Source organism: Perissodus microlepis, chromosome 23 (genome assembly GCF_051167445.1).
Source record: "Perissodus microlepis isolate ML-2025 ecotype Zambia chromosome 23, ASM5116744v1, whole genome shotgun sequence".
Classification (NCBI taxonomy): Eukaryota; Metazoa; Chordata; class Actinopteri; order Cichliformes; family Cichlidae; genus Perissodus; species Perissodus microlepis.
The window spans coordinates 11,188,807-11,211,197 of NC_140482.1; the positions used below are offsets into that span (position 1 = coordinate 11,188,807).

The window sequence follows — 22,391 nt, forward strand, 5'->3', positions numbered from 1 at the left end:
TCTTTAAGAGCCACAAAAATATAAATGTTGAACTGATGTTCCTAATAAATACAGAAATAATATCTCTTCTTCAGGTAGCTACACATCAGACAAATAGCTGACTCTAATCAGTGCAGGCTCAATCTAAATGTCATGTTACAGCAGGAACATGGAAAATACACAGTCAGAGTCAGTGGTCAAACATCAAGCATTATATGTTGCTGGATAACATAATAAGATTTAATTGTAATAAACTTTTACAAAAGAATTAAAATATAAAATGCAGAACGATCATATTTCATTTAATGTAGGTAATGGTGTGTAAAATGCAGCCATGCTTATATATGAATCTGAGTAGGTGGAGGGATAACAAATTTTCAGGCTTTGTAAAAGCACAGTAGGGGAGCTCACTGGTAATTTTGAGTGGGTAGAAAGGAGGCTTATGAGTGGGTGGGAAAGTAACCAGGTTTTATTTCAAAGACATGTCAGGGCCAACAAAGGAGAGTGTTGTATGAGTGAGTAGGATGGGTATAATGCTTATCTGTAGTCTTGCAGTGGTGTTTACTCATGTGAGTGTATAGGATGTGTGTGCACAGGCTTCGGCTTTTCACGGTCTTCTTCAGGTAAATGAGAAGTTCTGTCAGTGACTCCAAGTTGCTTCAGTCTAGTCATCACTCTTTTTCCCATCTGGTTAAACTCAGACCTGTAGGTCGCCTCAATGTGATGCTGCCTCTGGTGCCTGGGACAGAACAGTTTAACTTTACAGATGGAAGAAGAGCAGCTGTAGTAGCGAGTACAACACGTATCGTTCCTAATTTCTCAACGACAATTTAGAAAAAACCTTCAAAATGATAAGAAATGATAAAAACTAAATTAAAGCTTAAAAAACAAAAACATATCAGCTGCCTTTTCAAATGTGAGTAGTTATCAATTATACCACATCAATTTTGCACTGAGTAAATCTGTAAAAAGATTAACAAAAGGAGAGATAGCACAAATAAATCCATTATAAGACTGAGGCAAATGGTACTGAGCAAATTGTTAAATTTCTTTTACAACTGGTGAAACCCAAAAAAGAAAACCCATATGATTTCTAGCACATGCTAATAAGTTTCCAAAATATGATTTTTTTTAAAAGTCCATCTGCAGGTGTTAAAATGTTTAATATTGTAATGTTTAAAGAACTCAAGCATGACTATTCATTTTAATTGTATGATAAAAAAAAAAAAAAAAGCTGTTCACTAGTAGGTTGGCTTTTGTTTATATTTGCTATTTTCAGATCATCAAATATCAGTATCGCTACTGGGCTAATCCTATTCCTATATTAGTTGGGCCCTACTCAGTAGTATTAACAGTATCATTATTACCTCATTAATCATCACTATTTAAAATATATATATATATTATTTAATTTAATGTGTTTATGTTTTTCATAAAATCCTGAAAACCTAAACAAATATTTTTTGGCCTCTAAATTAAATTTTGAGAAATGGCTCTATCAGCATAGACCAGTGATATAAGAACATATTTGCTACAATATATTACATCTAATGTGATTATAAGCTGAATAGATTAAAGATCAGTTTCATTGCTATGACAACACTTAAAAAAAAAACCCTCCCAGCTCCCAGGAAGCTTTTGCTGGAACAAACTTTAGGTACACGAACTGATTCAATCTATTAACTTAATGGTTGGTATATCCTGACAACTTCCCCTCTTCAAACTAAACATGTGTTTTGTCTTTTCCAAAATATCTATGTGTGTGCAAAGGAGCATTCATCCCTTTTATTGCTTGTGAAGGGCTTCCTTCATGTAAACATCCATTCATCATGCCATAAACTATCTCTTGAATCTCTTCCAGACTGTATGTATGAGTAATCTTTTAGCTTTGCTGCACGCTCACGATCCCTACACTTACACGGTTGTCTTTCCTGCGTCGAGGTTGCTAATGGAGACGAGAACTTCTCCACACAAGAATTCTGCTCTGATCATCTCGGGTGTCAGTTGGACTCCTGAGCCTTCACACCTGCATGAGGTTACACACACACAGTGAAATAATCAAAGGAGCACTTTCCCATGAGACCCATAAAAAAAAGAAGCTCCCAGCACAAAGATCAATATAGTGCCTCATCTACTTACAGTGTGTCCATTAGCGGGGCCACATCATCATCAGGGAGGTTGGCGAGAGGAGAAGCTGCGGTGAGTGGAAGTATCTCTGTGTTGTAGTTGACAGATCTATACAGGAAACACATACATACAGCGCTTTTTCCCCTGAAGAGCTGGACCACCGTGCATCAGATGAATTGAGATAATTTTCAGATAGCTCCTCAGTCTCACTGAGATGAAAGGAGTGCTTAAGGTGGTTTCATATCTCAGTTCAAACATGTTTGATAAAGGTGCTCCTTAGTGAAAGCTGAAACCACTTAGGGGCAAAAAAAAAAGAACACTGATAAGCCAAATGTTAGTGATACCACAGAATAACCAGGGATTCCTTAAAAATATTAAAGAGCAACTTTGTAATGATGGGGCAAAGGATGTACAAATAAAGACTCTGTGACCTGGCCTGGGTTGCATTTATGTTTTTGTGAAATAAGATTTTGGTTAAAGATTAGCAAGCCAAGGCTAGTTAGATAGCCTTTTTAGCTAGATGTAAAATGTGTTACATCTAGTACTAAATGCATATAAATATATGATTAGTACTACATATTTACACCCAGTAGTTGTGGACTGTATCTGCATTTTTTGTGTTCCTATTACTGTTCATGTTACATATGTTAACATTAGCGAGAGTAGGATAATTAGCTAACTGTAATGTGTGTTAACCTGGCACTTACTCTGTGTAAATACTTAATACTACACTTTGTAAGAGGTAGTTACTCTCATGCATTATTGGTTTTGGTTCTTAAAAAGCTCTGTACCCACACCACTGTCCTTTTGATAATTTAAAATCATGTTACAACTCATGGCTCTGTCAACTTTGCTCTCACCAGTTATTGTGGCCACTCACAAGTTACCTGCAGACTCTGTGGCTGTAGCCAGTGATAGGAAAGACTGACGGGAATGCTGACGGAAAGCATTCTGTTACACGAATAAAGAATTATATATCTACACTTATCAGGTAGGTCAGTACTGACAAGTATAAAGCGAATATTTTCCCTTGGCTCTGATTGTACAGCACAAGGCAGGTGAGGAAAAAAAGGAAAGCAGGCAGAAAGGTAAAAAGACAGAGTTGCAGCAGAGATTCAAACCCACACATTCCCAAATGCACCACGTGAACTGTGGTTGCCCAGTTTATGTATGCATCTTGTCAAACAAAGACTTGAGATGACTTCGGATCTCTTGAGGAGTGCTGCTTCATTAGCTTTCCAATGTTCACTTTGGTACTTAAATTGGTTTTAAACAAGAAACTCTATCATGCTAGACAAATTACAATGCACATGGCGGTATAGGCTTGAGAAAGGTCAGACACACAGAGTGTTTTGCACACCTGATTGGTATCAGTTATGACAGGGCGCAGACAGAAGCACACAGCCCACCACAAATAGAACAGGACAGCCCAATGCTGTGTTCACTAATACACTACATGAAAAATATCATCATTTATTCACTGCCCATTTAGACTGAGGATTGAATAAATCATTATTTTGCAGCGTGAGGGAAGCCTCCATACTGTATGACCTAGATTCCATGCGCACACAGATATACATAGCAAAGGAGAAAACATTTAGAATCAGAAGAAGCTTTCTATCTTTACAGATAGACACTCAGATTTTACCTCAAAATAAGTAAAAATAATCGCAGCTGTAAAAACCCCTAAGTCTGGCTATTTACACAAGAGCTAAGTGAAAAGGAAGATTTGAGTGGGGCTTTTCTCCCCACCAGCGTTTAGAACCTCTGATTTGATCAAAACACTATTCTCAACTATCTGGTTAAATGGACAGTTTTAAAATAACAGCACTTTGTTTTACAAAGCTGGAAATGGCGCCCAGCATTTTAACTCCAAAATCAGAAGTGCTTCAAGTCCTACATACTGTACAACCATCTTCTCCAACTCTTTGCATGTAAAAGGAACTCCACTATCTCGATTACAAGTGGAGAGTTTGACATCCTGCATCCTGGCAGGAGCTGGAAGCTGTGTGGATGTGACATGACATATTTATTTTGGAAGATAGTGAGAAGTCGTGTTTCTGGAATACCGAGATGATAGAGTGAATCCCAAACTGCAGAAAGAGGATAATATCCGAGAAGGTAACTATTAACTACCAATATGAGTCTGTGGCTTATGTAACTTGTCTTTTTTTATATATTGATGTAGTTTGTGAAAACGCTGTCTTTCAAGTGGTCTGGCAGCGAGAGGGTCAAAAGTTCAAATTCTTTCACATAGGAAATGGACAAGAGCCACTTTCTCCTCTGTAAACAAGTACCATAAACAAACTTATGAACCGACACTGTTCTAGTTGGACACTCACACAACTTTTGGGTATCTGCTCTTGGTATGAAGTCATTTTTTGCCACCTAGTTTAGCAGATAAGAAGAAAAATGTGACCCGACACATCTCATAAACAGTGATGTAGTGGAGTTCAACTGCAGGTTTTGATTCACTCGTATCAGCGGCCAGATTGAACTCTTCTCAACACACAGCTCACGTTGTAAAGCAAAGAGGACAAAATATTTCTGACCAACCTGCGTGGAGCACAGTCACTGGTGAGAGCGGGCTGGTTTGAAAGACTTTTCAAGGTGATAGAATCCAAATTTTTCCACTTCATAACCCCAGGGATCACTTCCTGTTATAAATCATGAAAAAAAGAAACATTTCGGTCAGGACCACTATAGTCAGAAGATGATTGATTTTCCCATTTGCAGTAATTTATTTTTGGTGGCATGGCTCTGTGCTGGGACCTGTCCGCCCTTCAGTGTGCATATGTGTAAAGCCAGAGGTGGAGAGAGCAGGAGCCAGGCCCAGTACACAGCAGATCAGGCATCACTGACAGCAGATATGATATTGATTAGGTCAGATCCAGCGTGACAGTAGGAGCTGCGATGTAGATGGGTTGCAAAGTGGCTTGCAGATTTACAGCAACTGTTGCTCATGGCTACAGCAGCTTAAACAGTATTGCCTACGTAAAATCCTCCACTTGGATGAGTAGAAGGAAGGGTAAGAGCTGAGCCATCAGCTGATTTGGTGGGATCATACTGAGCTACACTGGACATGTCAATTTTCAGACAGAAAACGGGAGCCATTTTTGATAGATCAACTACAAGTGAAAAGCACTTTCTATGTTTTGTGGGATGGCTATGGCTCAGTAGGGAAAGCAGTGCATCTACTAATTGGAAGGTTGGTGGTTTGATCCCTAGCTGCTCCATTCTGCATGCAAACATATCTTTTCTACTTTTCTACTTAGACATAGAAAATAGTGGTTTGTGAATGAGACATGGTGTATAAAGCTCTATATGTAAGAACACGTTTATTTAACATGCTTTACCAAAAATCTCAGAAGACATGTTCTATATGGGACACAAAAATTATCTGAAAGAAACTTATGAACTGCACAATGAGGGGGAAATTACCTTGCATTTGAGAAACTTCTTGTGAGTGTGTGGCGTTTGGGTCCTTATGCCACACAATGTGCTCTCAGGGACCATATACCTGAAAGCAGAATGAGCTGTTTGACGTTTCATAGAAATAAATTGATCATAGAGGTGAGAATAACTTACCTGGGCAGAGGGCAGAGATGAAACTCCAAATCACTCTCCAAATATTTAGGGGGTGTTTTAAAGGTCTGAAGTCCTGGAGCTGGGTTCTGAAACATAATAATAATAACATTCATCATAAATGGAAAAGCACCTCTATTTTGCACCTGATTAATACTGCCTTACAAAGATTCTCAGTGGGTTTGCTGGAAAAGGTCTGAGCAGATTTTCAGGGGCGCAGAAAGAGAGACTGGAATCATCCTTTGTTTCTGCATCTTTGTCTTGTACATCATGCTGCTCTCCTGCTGTGGTGTCCTCCGTCATGGGAAAATGAACTCTGTTGGGTTCCAGCTTGTCCTAAAAAAAGGAGAAATTTTAAAGCAAATAAGTGGATAAATACTTAGCTGATATATTATAAATAAACATGTGTGTGGTGCTTAGTTACCGGAGCTCCAGTACGCAGTGGCCTGGCCAAAGTCATGGGAATATAAGAGTTAAATGCCTCCCAAGCTGACACAGCCTGGTAGCCCATAAGCTTATAGTGCAGAGGGACCTGCATAATATCAACAGAAAGCATGGTTACAACATAACATCAACAAGGACGAGGAGTCCCTATGACCCCATTATTACCATCACAATCCATTTAGAGGCACTGTCTCTCTATAGCCATCTTAGTTAATGAAGCATTTTGTCAATGAACTCTAATCTCAGTTATTGAGACAAAATAGTTATAAAATTTGCTCCAAAATATGGTTTCCGCTGGAAATCATACTTCTATCACTACCTTGGTCGATGCTTTTATTATTTTAATTTTATGACGCTACAGTGGTTGTTAATCCACTCTAGCTTCAAAAGTCAAACACTCAAAGGATGAGATTTTTTATAAGGTAAACAGAATATGACCCAGATAACATAAAATGTAGTTTTTTACACTGTCACATTTTGTGTTAACAGTACTCGTCACCTGTGTCAGAGGAAGTGCATTATTTTGAAGCGTGGTACAAGCTACTCTAGGTGAGTACTTGTCTTTTATTAAGTGGTCTTGATCAATAGTTCTTTGGGCTTTTTGAAGATCTTCCTGAATTTTTCTTTGGAAACTGGCTGCTTTTTCACTTGTTTTCAGTACAGTCCCTGTACCCGACCATTTTCAGAGCAATGTTTTTGGTTTGCTTGTTAACACTTGAAGAAATTTCCTTAGAAAGCTCAGACTTTGCTGAAGACTACAGGTGTTCATATTACATGTATTTACATTTTAATTTATGTTTGCGTGTTTCAATAAATTGTTGCACTTATTTCCCATTTTTCTAGCAAACAAATAAGACTTTTGCACTTTATGCACTTTACATGTCCACTTCACTATAAAATAGTACAACAACAATAAAAATAATTATAGGTCAAAATTTTACATTCATAATTCTAGGAGTATTCAGAAAAATATATCCTAGTTTGAAAAGTAAAGCACTGTTTTACAGGCAAATGCTCTCATACATGACAGTATTAATAGTAATTTGACACTTTGTACGTGGCATTTGGCATCGCTGACGGTGGTGAAGGTGAAAATTAGGTGTCTGAGCCCTCCACAGGGTCACCAAACACATTTGTTCAAAAGCTAGAAAGGTTAGAAAGAGCTCCAGTTTAATCTATATATACGGTCTATACTGGTTTATGATTATATTACCACTTATCAACACCGCTGCTGGGTGAAATTTGTTGATCTGAAAGTGCTGTGTATGATGTAAATAACTACCTGTAGCTTGAAGAAAGGAATGTGCGATGTCACGGTCACATCAAGAGTATCCACAGGTAGTTCAGGCAAATTAATGTTAGCCTAGAAATATGAAGGAGACAAAATGGCATTATTTGTTCCAGTGAACACAGAGGCTACCCCATCTCTGTCTCTCTCTCTCTCTCTCTGCGGGGCATGTAGGAAATGAAAGATTTAATCAAAGTACGGGAAAGTGAGCTTCCTCATTGATTTCCACGGTTTGATCAAGGACGTCTTTCACAGGAAATAATGGATGAAAATTGTTTCGAGTGCAGGACACTAGCTAGCACCCACTTGTCAGTGGTTTCTTGTCTTTTGGGTGTCATCTCCCAGTTAGGCTGAAAGGTAAACTGATTCGAAATAAATTACCACACACTTTTTGCTAATGATTACATTAATTTACACAACAATGGACAAGAACAGTTCAAAATCTGTGTTAAATCTTTATTTTCCACTACCAGTTGTGCATGGTACTCACCAGGGGGTCATCTTCATTAGAGAAAAAGGGGGATGAAGATGGAAAGACTTTGTCTGCAGACACTTTTAGGTCGCATGTCTTCTCTTTATCAGCTAAAGCAAACGTGAGGAGGTGACATGTAAAAAATGAATAAATAAAAGTTAATTTCTCCAGACTTGTTGCAATTTTCAGTGTTCACATTCAAAACTCTGTTCCAGACACTTGCATATGTGTTATGAGCCTCATAATCATTTCATTTTTTCCTCAAGGAATAAATTCAATAAAGCGTGCCTTACTGCCATCGGATAATGAAATTATTTCTGAATGAGGAGATCATAGGATAATGAAAACCTTTCTGTGCCAAGGGCAGGTTCTTCATACTGTCTGCCAGTTTCTTCAAAGAAGCCAGTCTCCGGTTCATGCGATGTCGAATCACAACCTGGAAGGGAGAGACGAGGGTGGTGCAGGGTGCTACTGCTTTGCTAAAGCTTCTCACTCACACTTGTGATTTCAGGAGAAATGTCAGACAGAGATTTCAGGTTCACTCCAATTCTAATTATTTTTTGACATTTAAGCCCTTTGGTTTTTCTCTTATTCAATAATGAGCCCTGGAGGGGGAGCATTGGGAAGAGGACAAAGAAGGAGCAGTGGGTACATTGGAGGAGATAATTATTTGACTCCCTGCTGAATTTGTAAGTATCAACACTTCCAACGAATGAACCTGATTTTGGTAGTTTCATTTTAATGGGGAGTGACAGAGTATCAACAAAATATCATTTGCATATACGGTACTCCAGAATGTTATGAAGAGTGATCAGATGAATTGCAAAGTCCTTGCCTGCCATGAAAAGGAACTTAATCCCAAAAAAACCATTTCCACTGCATTTCATCGCTGCCAAAATGCTGCAGCAAGAGTACTGACAGGGACTAGAAGGAGAGAGCATATTTCTCCTGTTTTGGCTTCCCTTCATTGGCTTCCTGTTAAATCCAGAATTGAATTCAAAATCCTGCTCCTCACATACGAGGTCTTAAATAATCAGGCCCCATCTTATCTTAATGACCTTGTAGTACCATATCACCCTATTAGAGCACTTCGCTCTCGCTCTGCAGGCCTACTTGTTGTTCCTAGAGTATTTAAAAGTAGAATGGGAGGCAGAGCCTTCAGTTTTCAGGCCCCTCTTCTGTGGAACCAGCTTCCAGTTTGGATTCGGGAGACAGAAACTATCTCTACTTTTAAGATTAGGCTTAAAACTTTCCTTTTTGCTAAAGCATATAGTTAGGGCTGGACCAGGTGACCCTGAATCCTCCCTTAGTTATGCTGCAATAGACGTAGGCTGCCGGGGGATTCCCATGATGCATTGAGTTTTTCCTTTCCAGTCACCTTTCTCACTCACTATGTATTAGTAGACCTCTCTGCATTGAATCATATCTGTTATTAACCTCTGTCTCTCTTCCACAGCATGTCTTTTATCCTGTCTTCCTTCTCTCACCCCAACCGGTCGCAGCAGATGGCCGCCCCTCCCTGAGCCTGGTTCTGCCGGAGGTTTCTTCCTGTTAAAAGGGAGTTTTTCCTTCCCACTGTCGCCAAAGTGCTTGCTCATAGGGGGTCATATGATTGTTGGGTTTTTCTCTGTATCTATGAAGCGCCTTGAGGCAACTTTTGTTGTGATTTGGCGCTATATAAATAAAATTGAATTGAATTGAATTGAATTGCCATAAAAGGACCTGCTGAGATCATTTCAATAATCTTCTCGTTAACACAGGTGAAAATGTTGACGAGAACAAGGCTGGAGATTATTATGTCGTGGTGACTGAGTTAGAATAGCAGACTGGAATCGTGAAAATGAGGGTGATGCTTGAAATCATTGTTGTTCCTGTTAACCATGGTTACCTGCAAGAAAACACATGCAGCCATCATTGCGCTGCATAAAAAGGGCTTCACAGGCAAGGATGTTGTTGCTACTAAGATTTCAGCTACATCAACCATTTATCGGATCATCAAGATAGAGGTTCAATTGCTGTGAAGAAGGCATCAGGGTGCTCAAGAGAGTCCAGAAAGGGCCAGAACGGTCTCCTAAAGATGATTCAGTTGTGGGATCGAAGCTTGCTCAGGAATGGCAGCAGGCAGGTTTGAGTGCATCTGCAAACACAGTGAGGTGAAGACTTTTGGAAGATGACCAGGGTTCAAGAAGGGCAGCAAAGAAGCCACTTCTTTCCCCCAAAAATATTAGGGACAGACTGATATTCTGCAAAAGGTACAGCGAGTGGACTGCTGAGGACCAGGGTAAAGTCATTTTCTCTGATGAAGCCCCTTTCCAATTGTTTGGGGCATTTGGAAAAAGGATTGTCCGGAGAAGAAAAGGTGAGCGCTACCATCAGTGCTGTCTCATGCGAACAGTAAAGCATTCTGAGACCATTCATGTGGGGTGCTGCTGCTCATCCAAAAGAGTGGACTCAATCACAATTTTGCCAAAGAACACAGCCATGAATAAAGAATGGCACCAAAACATCCTCCAACAGCAGCTTCTTTCAACCATCCAAGAACATTTTGTTGAAGAACAGCATGACGGAGCACCGTGCCATAAGGTCAAAGTGATGACTTGGGGAACAAAACATTGAAATCTTGGGTCCAGTGCCAGGAAACTCCCCAGGCCTTAATCAGATTGAGAACTTGTGGTCAATCCTCAAGAGGCAGGTGGACAAACAAAAACCCTCTAATTGTGACAAACTCCAAGCACTGATTATGAAAGAATGGGTTGCCATCAGTCAGGATTTGGCCCAGAAACTGAACGATGGCCCTTGGATTGTTCTTCCAGCATGACGACCCAAAACATACCACCAAGTCAGCATAGCAGTAGCTAAAGAAGAACATCAAGGTCATAGAGTGGACAAGCCAGTCTCACACTAACCTTCCAAAATTCATAAATTATACAAGAACATATAGTACACAGAGTAGTACAGCGTATCAAATGTATGTATCCCCATAGAGACACACTTTGTGTCTTTTGTTATTGTTTTGATTGAGAGTTCTCTAGGCCAGAATTCAATACTACATTTCTTTACTTTTACTGTAACGCACCTCACACAGGAAAACTGACTATACTGTAAAGAAGATACATTTGAGCTACACATAGCTAAACAAAAGGGACAGGCGCTGGTGTAACAGCCCTCCCCTGCGGGATGTGTATGTGAACGATGCATTGAGCAAATGCTCATGGATGTGTGTACTTGCTCATGTACCTCAGAGACTTTGCAGTATATGGATGACTGTACCTTGTGAGCTGCCTGCTGGAACAGTCTGAGGACTCTTCGTCTCAGCTCCCACTGAAAAGTGATGTAAAACTGGAAAGCCGGGGCTCCCTCAGGGGCCTGGAACAGGTTAGAAACACATTCATTGTTAAATCTCACTTGCTCGTGTTCGACAGTTAACTGCACATTTAGTGTACATGAAAAAAAGCATAAAGTTAAATTTTATTAGGCCTCTGCTAGGAGTATTTAAATGACAAAAGAAAGTGGAATACTAATAAGTCAATATTAGATTGGATTAAACTGGAAATGAGCTATGAGCAACTGATTCTTTTTTCTTTTGTTCGTGAAACTGCTCTTGTACAAAGAATAAAAGATCTTCTGGTACTTGGTAGAAGCATATCCACACATTCACCAAGACAGAATATACTTAGTATTAATTAAAGATCATCATGCAGCAGTTTTTCAATTCAGCGACTTAAGCTTCAGATTTTGCTGTGGAGGCACATTGTGCTGCCTGAGACTTTACTGAGTCGTGTTGAAAAAGTTCCAGAAGTTCACCCACATAAGGTAGAGCAGGTCAGCTACTAACCGGAAGGTTGGTGGTTCGATCCCAGGCTCCACCAGTCTGCATGCCAAATATCCTTGGGCAAGATACTAACCCCATGTTGCTCTACGATATGTTCATCGGAGTGTGAAAATGTATGAATGTTAGACAGTAAGCACTAAACAGTTTAGAAAAAGTGCTTGTGTGATTGGGTGAATGAATTAGTTGTGTAAAGCGCTTTGAGTGCTCAGAGTAGAAAAGCGCTATAAAAGAACCAGTCCATTTACCCTAAAGGAAAAACCATGCCGGCGCCTATTCCCATCAAGGTCAGCTCCTTGTGGGGAGCTTAGCATAAAAACAAAGTTAACGACATACCTGTCCTACTTCACAAAGCACTCGTCTTGAAAACATTTTAGGTGGTCCAGCAGCAAAGGTTTCTTCTTGCCCTACAGCTCCTCTTTTCACCTATAAAACAGTCAATTAGTGTACAGTAAAAGATCGTATGAATCCACCCCCCTCCCCCAAAAATTTGATGCCATTTCAAATATAAATAAAATACATAATGCAATCATTTGCAAATCATTCACAAATTCTTTTGTTTTCTTTTGTGTTCACAGCAACACTTTAAGTGGTTGGGAAAATAAAAGAATAACTGGTCCAGTTTTGGAAACTTCCTTTGTGCTCTTTGGAGTATTTCATAAAACTCCAAATGTTTAGTGGAAGCTCTGGACAGCAATCGGGCCAATTTTGAACACGGACGTGGAAAATTTGGCTTGGTTTTTCTGAAACAAGCAGGGACTTAACTCACTACGACACGACGTGGATGGCAGCATAGGTTAATGCTGCATGGTCCTCTTAACCCAGCTAACTTGGCGCATGTGAAAAACAAATTTCAAAAGAACTGCAATTTGGCTGTGTCCATCCTAAACGAGGTGGGAAGTCCAGTGAAGTTGGCAGAGTTTGAGTTTGTATTTGTGAACTGTGTTTACTGTCAGTGCTCTTCAGAGGTGCTCCTCTTCAGAATCATGTCTATTTATAATGCTGCCTCAAGGCATGTAGATTAAAGCCATTTAACACTGGTTAATGATATTATGTAGCGTAGATGACAAAATTTAAAAAAAAAGTACAACTTTGCACTGAGACATTATTCCTAATTGTTGCACTATTTGATCACACCCACTCTCTGTTACAGTGGTGAAAGATCCGGCCTCTCTGAGATGCTCAGTGAACAGCTGTGAATACTTTCTGTGAATAAGGCTTTAAATGATTTGCAATTTGACTGGAATAAAAAGGAATAAAAATATATTTTATCTATTTTTGGAAAGCCCTTTAGAGCTGTGGCAGTGATAGCTGTTGCAGGGCCACTGGAAAACAAACATTCCAACATATATATCCTCTGTAAGGAAAACTTGGAACCTCTTTGGCTAAAGAGGAAAAAGAGGTTGATGGCTTAATTCTCAGAATCGTAAATTTAACCATCACAGCCTGGCTGAGGAAAAAATAACATTGCAAAAATTAATGTTGCAAAGCTATAAAACAACATAACTCTGAAGCAAATAGACAAACAGATTTATTTGGCCTCCAGTCAAGACTCCACAGAGGGCCCACATTAGATGATGACAGGTGACAGTATAATAAAAACAACAGAGTTCCAATAAAATCACAAAGTGTGGTGATACAAGGCTGTAAAACAGAAAGAGTATGGCAGAGGACACTTTGTGTGTTTGTGTGCGTGTGTGTATTTGCATTATAAAGTGTGCAGGTGGAAAGGAGATGGGGGAGGAAGTGCTGTTAAGTGTCTGTGAGAGATCTGATAACTATTCAAACAACCTTTCTGAGGACATAGAGAGACTCATATTTCAAAACTGACATTAGTTTGGCTGACTCTGCACTATTTCCATGGCGACTTAATAAAAATCAATCATACAGTCAAGAGGGTTTTTGTAAAGGGTCAAAAACCCACTGTGGATCCAATAATTCTACATCTGAATATGGTAACGTTAACGGTATGAATATGGAATGCACTGATGAGCTATCAGCACATTTGAGTATGTCTCCAAGGTCTTACATGAAAACAGAAAAAATGTGTTCTACTAAAACCAATACCTTGACCAAAAAGAGAGGACTTGGTGAATCAAAATTACCCTGCAAGATAGTACTGTCCAACTAGGACTCATTTCCATCCTCCCAAGGTCTGTGTCCTCCTGTGTCCTGCATATTTTTTTCTTTCAATATGTTATTATATTCACTATGTATGGTAGGAATTACATGTACATGCTGGTGTGTTGGTGTGATGGAACGAGCTTGGCTTTATTATGGGGATATCTGAAAATCTATACGCACCACTATGTAGTTCACCGCTTACAGCCTCCCATGAATTATGTACCGCCATCATCAAGCCCATGGGGCAAAGACTCGGTAGCTTCTATGATCCTGTGAGTTGGGCTCCCATCAGTTATTTCAGCAAGAAATATTTTTCATGCATGAAAACTCCATTTAATGGAAGGTCAAACTTTTATCAGTAAGGGCTGTAGATATAAAGAACTTTCCAGTTTACACGGTGTATATAAAGTTAAGAAATCAAAGATGGTCAGATAAGGAATGATTAAATACACTTTCTGAATTCTTTATAAAGTTTTTTTTTAAATCTTCCCTCTCCAATGCAGACACAGCAAACTGTCACCATCTCCAACACCTCCCAGAAAACACAGGAAGAGAACTGAAACAACTCTGATTCTCTCAGGGCCTACACTTTTACATCTTGGGTGACCGTGGCTCAGGGGGTTGGGAAGCGCATCTATAACCGGAAGGTCACTGGTTCGATCCCCGGGCTCTCTGTCCTGGTTGTTGTGTCCTTGGGCAAGACACTTTTCCCTACTGGTGTTGGCCAGAGGGGCCGATGGTGCGATATGGCAGCCTTCTGTCAGTCTGCCGCAGGGCAGTAGCTTGCCTCCACCAGTGAGTGAATGAGTAGTGGCATTGTAAAGCGCTTTGGGTGCCTTGAAAAGCACCCTATATAAATCCAATCCATTATTATTCTTCTGTTCAACATTTTTCTGATTCACTTTTTGTTTATGGTTCGGTCAAGATGTCCATAATTCTCAGGAAACATTACGCAACAGCCTAATACAACACTCTTTGTTTACATTTCTCCCCCCAAAAATTTCTCATGTCTCAGAATAACAGAGTATAGTACCCACACATTGTTGTGGGGCCCCCAAATGTGACAGTTTAGTCTAGCAACATGTAAGTGTCAGACTTTGACCTCTTGTCCATCAACACAGTGTTGATGGCTTAACACCTGGTGCCGCCTGTACCCTGATACCTTTTTAGAACTTTTTAGAGGTTATTTCCACTGTGTTGGTGGAAGATGTGTATTAGCCAAGCCCTCTGGTTTTAATGAGTATCAATGAGCACAGTGTTTCTTTACATCCACACGAGCTGAAATAACTTACCATATATTCATGCAGAGCAATCTCTCTCTCCTCCAGTATCTGTCTTGTTGCATGCTCTGACATGGGGTCCATACCCAGATGGACTTGCCTGAGTCAAAGGGGGTGCATAAAGTAAACACATCTATTAAACATTCAGTAACTTTGGTTGAGTTTTATATTTAATCAAACCTACCATTTGAGGTGATTTGTTTGCTCCTCCTTTATGTCTTGTTGAACCTTTTTCATGAACAGGGCTTCTTTTATCTGCTTATTTTGCCGTGCTATCATGCTGCCAGAGGACATGGCTGAAGTGAAGGTTGCACCAACAGAAAAGAGACTTGCATGCATGTAATTCAACAAAAACTGAACAGAGGTGATTGATTTGATAAGGCAACAATGTTGACATGCATATCAGCGTCAAGAGTAAAAACACTCGGTTGCATCTACCTTGCTTCAAGTCTTTAGAGCTGAGTTTATTAGAGTCTTTGATCAGCATCTTTGCCACCCCTGCAGGAGTACAGACATCTACTGGCAATTTAAACTTCACATTAGTTGGATCCCTGATTGCCTATAGGACAGGAAAAAGAGTAGCATTAGTTAAGAAAAGTCATAAAGTCAAGATGCCATCCCAGAAAATCAGCTGATCTTAATCCCATCTGATGCCCTTCTAAACATCCTAACTCTGCAAACCACTTTGCAACCCACCTCCAACCCATGTGTTTCCTATTCAAGCTCTGTCTGTCTTATCATATTTGCTCTTATTGATGCCTGGTGTGTCTATGCTAGGGTCTTGCTACTACTTGCTACTGTTTTCCCAGCAGAGTTCCCAAAACAGAGGTACTGCAGATACAGTTTTACAGAAAAGATAATTTTTATGTAAAAAAAAAAAAAAAAAACTATTAAAATATTTCATTGCTTTTGAGTCAGGGAAATTAACCTGTCGAAATATAACTAAACAGGATTATGAAAGTTTAGTGAGTTAATCAGTCAGACCATCGGTTGGCCATACCTTTGACTTGTCAGCCTCCTTATTTGCCCTGTATTTGGATTTACTTCGAGGAAGCACTAGGGTAGAAGGTGAGGCTCCTTTGTGTTTCACAGTCACTGCATTTTCATAACTGAACTTTTTTTCCAGTTCACTAACAGAAAGATGGAAGGGAAAAAAAGTGAAAAAATGTATATATTAGTATACCAAAACTGATTCAATACTTGCTAATTAGCTCACTGCTAAAGTAAGCACAACTTACATTTTTGTAATAATCTCACACTAAAAGGTCACCCCTAGTAAAAGAGAACGATTTCAAATTAAGCAGAAAATGAGCTGTGTTTAACACAGTAATGGTGTTATTATTGAAATAATTAGCTGAAATAGTGAAAAAATTTCATATCATTTTTTGAAATAATTAACAAAACAAAAAACATGGAAAAGTGTTGAAATAGTAATGAAATGGTTAGCTAAAAGCAATCTATAAACTGCTAAAATGGCTAATTAGTGGATAGAAAAGCAAACTTTGAAAACCTAGCTCAAAGTAGTGGATGAAACATTGAAGTTGTTGTTTGGATCATTTCTAAACAGATGGGTTTCAATCAGAAGAAGCTAGCTGTCAAGGTATCCCTTTACGAATGTTCCAGAAATAGTTATTTCAGCAGAGTAGGAATGGCTCTAAACTCTGAGTATTTATAAAATGATATACAGGGAGTGCAGAATTATTAGGCAAATGAGTATTTTGTCCACATCATCCTCTTCATGCATGTTGTCTTACTCCAAGCTGTATAGGCTCGAAAGCCTACTACCAATTAAGCATATTGGGTGATGTGCATCGCTGTAATGAGAAGGGGTGTGGTCTAATGACATCAACACCCTATATCAGGTGTGCATAATTATTAGGCAACGTCCTTTCCTTTGGCAAAATGGGTCAAAAGAAGGACTTGACAGGCTCAGAAAAGTCAAAAATAGTGAGATATCTTGCAGAGGGATGCAGCAGTCTCAAAATTGCAAAGCTTCTGAAGCGTGATCATCGAACAATCAAGCGTTTCATTCAAAATAGTCAACAGGGTCGCAAGAAGCGTGTGGAAAAACCAAGGCGCAAAATAACTGCCCATGAACTGAGAAAAGTCAAGCGTGCAGCTGCCAAGATGCCACTTGCCACCAGTTTGGCCATATTTCAGAGCTGCAACATCACTGGAGTGCCCAAAAGCACAAGGTGTGCAATACTCAGAGACATGGCCAAGGTAAGAAAGGCTGAAAGACGACCACCACTGAACAAGACACACAAGCTGAAACGTCAAGACTGGGCCAAGAAATATCTCAAGACTGATTATTCTAAGGTTTTATGGACTGATGAAATGAGAGTGAGTCTTGATGGGCCAGATGGATGGGCCCGTGGCTGGATTGGTAAAGGGCAGAGAGCTCCAGTCCGACTCAGACGCCAGCAAGGTGGAGGTGGAGTACTGGTTTGGGCTGGTATCATCAAAGATGAGCTTGTGGGGCCTTTTCGGGTTGAGGATGGAGTCAAGCTCAACTCCCAGTCCTACTGCCAGTTTCTGGAAGACACCTTCTTCAAGCAGTGGTACAGGAAGAAGTCTGCATCCTTCAAGAAAAACATGATTTTCATGCAGGACAATGCTCCATCACACGCGTCCAAGTACTCCACAGCGTGGCTGGCAAGAAAGGGTATAAAAGAAGAAAAACTAATGACATGGCCACCTTGTTCACCTGATCTGAACCCCATTGAGAACCTGTGGTCCATCATCAAATGTGAGATTTACAAGGAGGGAAAACAGTACACCTCTCTGAACAGTGTCTGGGAGGCTGTGGTTGCTGCTGCACGCAATGTTGATGGTGAACAGATCAAAACACAGACAGAATCCATGGATGGCAGGCTTTTGAGTGTCCTTGCAAAGAAAGGTGGCTATATTGGTTGCTGATTTGTTTTTGTTTTGTTTTTGAATGTCAGAAATGTATATTTGTGAATGTGGAGATGTTATATTGGTTTCACTGGTAAAAATAAATAATTGAAATGGGTATATATTTGTTTTTTGTTAAGTTGCCTAATAATTATGCACAGTAATAGTCACCTGCATATACAGATATCCCCCTAAAATAGCTAAAACTAAAAACAAACTAAAAACTACTTCCAAAAACATTCAGCTTTGATATTAATGAGTTTTTTGGGTTCATTGAGAACATGGTTGTTGTTCAATAATAAAATTATTCCTCAAAAATACAACTTGCCTAATAATTCTGCACTCCCTGTATGAGCAGAGAGAGAATACACGGTGTCAGGGTGGCTGGGAGTCGGGGCCTAATAATTACAATTTAAAAACAGTTAATTCAAAATGGCTATTAATTTAGCAATGCAGTCCAAGACAGAGAACTAGCCACCTACAGCTTTAAATCACAGTTGAGTTGACTCTGCAACCTTTGGCTAAAAAGGAGTTAACAAGAGTTGAACATTCGGTCACAAAGAAGCACTAGATTTATTACCAAGCATCATATCAGACTGCATTAGACTGATGACGTTCTGCAACACAGAAGCAAAATCACTCAAGTCACTGTTTGTATTATGAGCAGCCTCTATGTCAGAGAAGTCAGGCAGAGAACACAGTAACAAGCACATGTCAGACATTGGTTCGAGCTGGATAAACATTGGCTCTAGCATATATTCCTTAATCTTTCCATTGCATATCTATCATCTTTTATTTGGTTCCACCGTGAGGAACAACAAACAGAGGGAGAGTGTTTTATATGCTAAACATCCATTGGGAGCTGTATCCATCCTTATATCACTGCAGCAGCTACCAAGCTATTTCCATGAATTATTAACTTTTGTCCAAGATAACACCAGACAGTGCAGGGGATGGAGTCAGGAGCTACTGCTGTGTGATGGATAGCACCCTCTTTCTCATGGGAACCAAATTAATATCAGCTGAAAAACCTCTGATCTGCACATGTGCCCATTTTCTCTGAACCCAGTTAGTTATTGTCCCCAGATATTTTGGGGGATGTTTTCACTCCCATGTGGTTCAGCGGTAAACTTACTCCCACAAGCTGAGAACTGTTTTTTACCATAAAACAGCAAACTTCACCAAGCTATCATTCAGGATGCCGGATGCTCGTGAAAACAATAAAGCACTGGTGGAAAGACTTAAATTTTTTACGTAGTGTACATTGATAGCATAAATGAGATCCCAGTGTTTTTGAATTTGAGGTTGTACTTGGGCAGAGGATTTCACAGCTGTTATGAGCAAAAGCACATGATAGGACAGTAAGACAGCAACTGAGAGTAATAGAGTAAAACATGACTGTGAAAGGAACAAAACACCAACAGCTAAGTAAAACTGACATTTTGATTAGTCAAATTGTTCATCTGTAAAAACATTCTAACACAACACTGTATTTCTAATCAGTTGTGAAATTTTACCTGAGAGCTATGTGCGGTGCACAGCTCCCAGTGATGGTGCACAGGTAAGGCTTGGTGTTGAACTGTGAAATGACCAGCTGAAAGGTGATTTGAGAAGTCTCAAACTGCAGTGGACAAAAGGTCACAGTTATCTTTGCCTCACCTTTGGCTGGTATCACACCTGGAAGAGGGAGAAAACAAATATTAATAATGGAGCTATGTGTTTGGCTAACCTAGGTCAGTGATTTGCACCCACAGGTGACTGCATTAAGGCTTTCTACTGCAGAAAGCCAGCTACATAACATTAGACAGGTCTTACAAACAAAATAAGTGAACTTAACACTTGCACTGTGTTTTTTAGCTAAGAGCACTGGACAGTTAAATTATTATTTTTTTTAAAGTGTTTCCATAGCTTTCTGAATAAATAGTTAAAATTTGAATCTTCTTCTTTCAGCTGCTTCTCTCAGGGCTCGCCATAGCAGATCATCTGCCTCCATCTCACCCTGTCCTCGCGTTCTTCTTCACTACGTCCACGATCTTCTCTGTGGTCTTCCTCTTTTCCTCCTGCTTTGTTGTTCCATGTTCAGTATCTTTTGTCCACTATCCGCACATGTCCAAACCATCTGAGCCTTGCCTCTCCAACTGTGTCTCCAAAAAATGCTCAACCTTAGCTGTCCCTCTCATGCTCTCGTTTCTTTTCCTGTCCAGTCTGGTCACTCCCAGTGAAAATCTTTCATGAAACATCTTTAACTCTCCCACCTCCAGTTCACCCTCTTGCCTCAGTGCTACCTTCTCTAAATCATACATCACAGCAGGTCTCACAACCAACTTGTAAATCTCTCTTTTTTTTATTACAGGCCCGTGGCACTGACCTCCCACATCATGAAGACCCTGGAAAGGCTCATCCTGGACCAGCTGCGAACCATAGTAAGACCACACCTGGATCCCCTTCAGTTCGCTTATCAGCCTCGTCTTGGAACTGAGGACGCCATCATCTACCTGCTCAATCGTGTCTACACCCATCTGGACCAGCCGGCGAGCACTGTGAGGGTCATGTTTTTTGACTTTTCTAGTGCTTTCAATACCATCAGGCCGACCCTCCTGGGTGATAAGTTAGCAGCGATGCAGGTGGATGCTTCTCTGGTGTCCTGGATTGTTGATTATCTGACAGGAAGACCACAATATGTACGTCTCCCACAGTGTCTGTCTGACAAGGTGATCAGCAACACAGGGGCACCACAGGGGACTGTCCTCTCCCCCTTCCTCTTCACCCTCTACACCACAGACTTCAGCCACTGCACAGAGACCTGCCATCTTCAGAAGTTTTCTGATGACTCTGTGGTGGTTGGATGCATCAGCAGGGATGATGAGACAGAGTACCGGGCTGTGGTCGACTCCTTTGTCACGTGGTGTGAGCAGAATCATCTGCAGCTCAACGTGGCAAAGACCAAGGAACTGATCGTGGACTTCAGGAAGACCAGGAAACACTTGACCCCTGTTTCAATCCAGGGGGTCAGTGTTGACATTGTGGAGGACTATAAATACCTTGGAGTACACATTGACAATAAACTGGACTGGGCTAAAAACACCACAGCACTTTACAGGAAGGGCCAGAGTCGTCTCTATTTTTTGAGGCGATTGAGGTCCTTCAACATCTGCCAGAAAATGCTCAGGATTTTCTATGAGTCTGTTGTGGCCAGTGCGATCCTCTATGCTGTTGCATGCTGGGGGAGCAGGCTGAGGGTCGCAGATGCCAACAGACTTAATAAACTAATCCGTAAGGCCAGTAATGTTGTGGGGATGGAGCTGGACTCCCTCAAGGTGGTGTCGGAGAGGCGGATGCTGTCCAAGATAAAGACAATGTTGGATAACACCTCCCACCCACTCCATGACATGCTGGTCAGTCACAGGAGCACGTTCAGTGAGAGACTGAGATTACCGAAAAGCACCACTGAATGACACAGGAAATCTTTCCTGCCTGTGGCCATCTCCCTGTACAACGCATCCACTTAACACACTGGTTACTGCTACAACTACACGTTTCTTTTCCAGCTATTTATTTATGAGTGACTTATGTATGTATATATATGTATATATTGTACTATTCTTAGTTAGCGTATTGTCTGTCTTGTCTTAATGTCGGTTTATAATGGAGCACTGTAACAAAAAATAATTTCCCCCAGGGATTAATAAAGTATTCTGATTCTGATTCTGATTTTACTCTTGCTGTTAATAACCCCCAATATGTGTCTCCACCCACTCCACCAAGCCTGCACTCTCTTGTGCGCTTGCTTGGATGACTGACCCCAGATATTTAAACTCGTCTACATTCACAATACCTCTGATCTCTGCAGGTTCACTGTTACACCTGTCTCCATCTCATTCCCACACATCTAGACTGTCTTACTTCTAATGACTTTCATTCCTCTTCTCTCCAGAGCATACCTCAATCTCTCCAGGTTCTCTTCCACCTGCTCCCTTCACTCAAAGATCATAATGTTGTCTGCAAACATCTTAGTTCACGAAGACTCCTGCCTGACCTCATCTGTCAATCTGTCCATCACTACTGCAAACAAGAAGGAGCTCAGAGCTGATCCCTGATGAAATCCCACCTTGAGCCCAAATAGGGTGTAATGTGTTACAAAGGTTCTTCATTTATCTGCCCACCAGATGGATAGAAAGAAAAAAAACAATCAAACAAACATGCATTTTCTCTTCCTACGCACTTGCACTACAATCAGCTGATTTCAGTTCGTGTGCCGGACGAGGAAAATAACGACGTCGTCTCTAGCGTGGATATGGGCATTACTTTTCTATTGGACAAAAGGACAGGTGCGAGATAGAATCAAACTTTAGGCTGGTTTTCAGC

General features: G+C 40.4%; 1 protein-coding gene across 2 annotated transcripts in view; it reads right to left on the minus strand.

Annotated features, from left to right (window-relative positions):
* Positions 1 to 426: 426 nt before the first annotated feature.
* The window catches only part of cfap221 (cilia and flagella associated protein 221), a 29,098-nt gene continuing 7,133 nt past the window's right edge, over positions 427 to 22,391 (minus strand). For both annotated transcript variants that reach the window (XM_084921502.1, XM_084921501.1), the window contains 18 exons: positions 19,544 to 19,703; positions 16,129 to 16,258; positions 15,567 to 15,687; positions 15,313 to 15,424; positions 15,141 to 15,228; positions 12,061 to 12,150; positions 11,166 to 11,261; positions 8,244 to 8,331; positions 7,914 to 8,005; positions 7,418 to 7,498; positions 6,116 to 6,223; positions 5,857 to 6,027; positions 5,695 to 5,780; positions 5,548 to 5,626; positions 4,663 to 4,763; positions 2,119 to 2,214; positions 1,898 to 2,005; positions 427 to 718 (listed from right to left, as the gene is read on the minus strand). In XM_084921502.1, the coding sequence (XP_084777628.1) occupies positions 541 to 718; positions 1,898 to 2,005; positions 2,119 to 2,214; positions 4,663 to 4,763; positions 5,548 to 5,626; positions 5,695 to 5,780; positions 5,857 to 6,027; positions 6,116 to 6,223; positions 7,418 to 7,498; positions 7,914 to 8,005; positions 8,244 to 8,331; positions 11,166 to 11,261; positions 12,061 to 12,150; positions 15,141 to 15,228; positions 15,313 to 15,424; positions 15,567 to 15,687; positions 16,129 to 16,258; positions 19,544 to 19,703 (1,985 nt within the window). In that variant the 3' untranslated portion in view covers positions 427 to 540. The remainder of the gene's footprint in view (positions 719 to 1,897; positions 2,006 to 2,118; positions 2,215 to 4,662; positions 4,764 to 5,547; positions 5,627 to 5,694; positions 5,781 to 5,856; positions 6,028 to 6,115; positions 6,224 to 7,417; positions 7,499 to 7,913; positions 8,006 to 8,243; positions 8,332 to 11,165; positions 11,262 to 12,060; positions 12,151 to 15,140; positions 15,229 to 15,312; positions 15,425 to 15,566; positions 15,688 to 16,128; positions 16,259 to 19,543; positions 19,704 to 22,391) is intronic.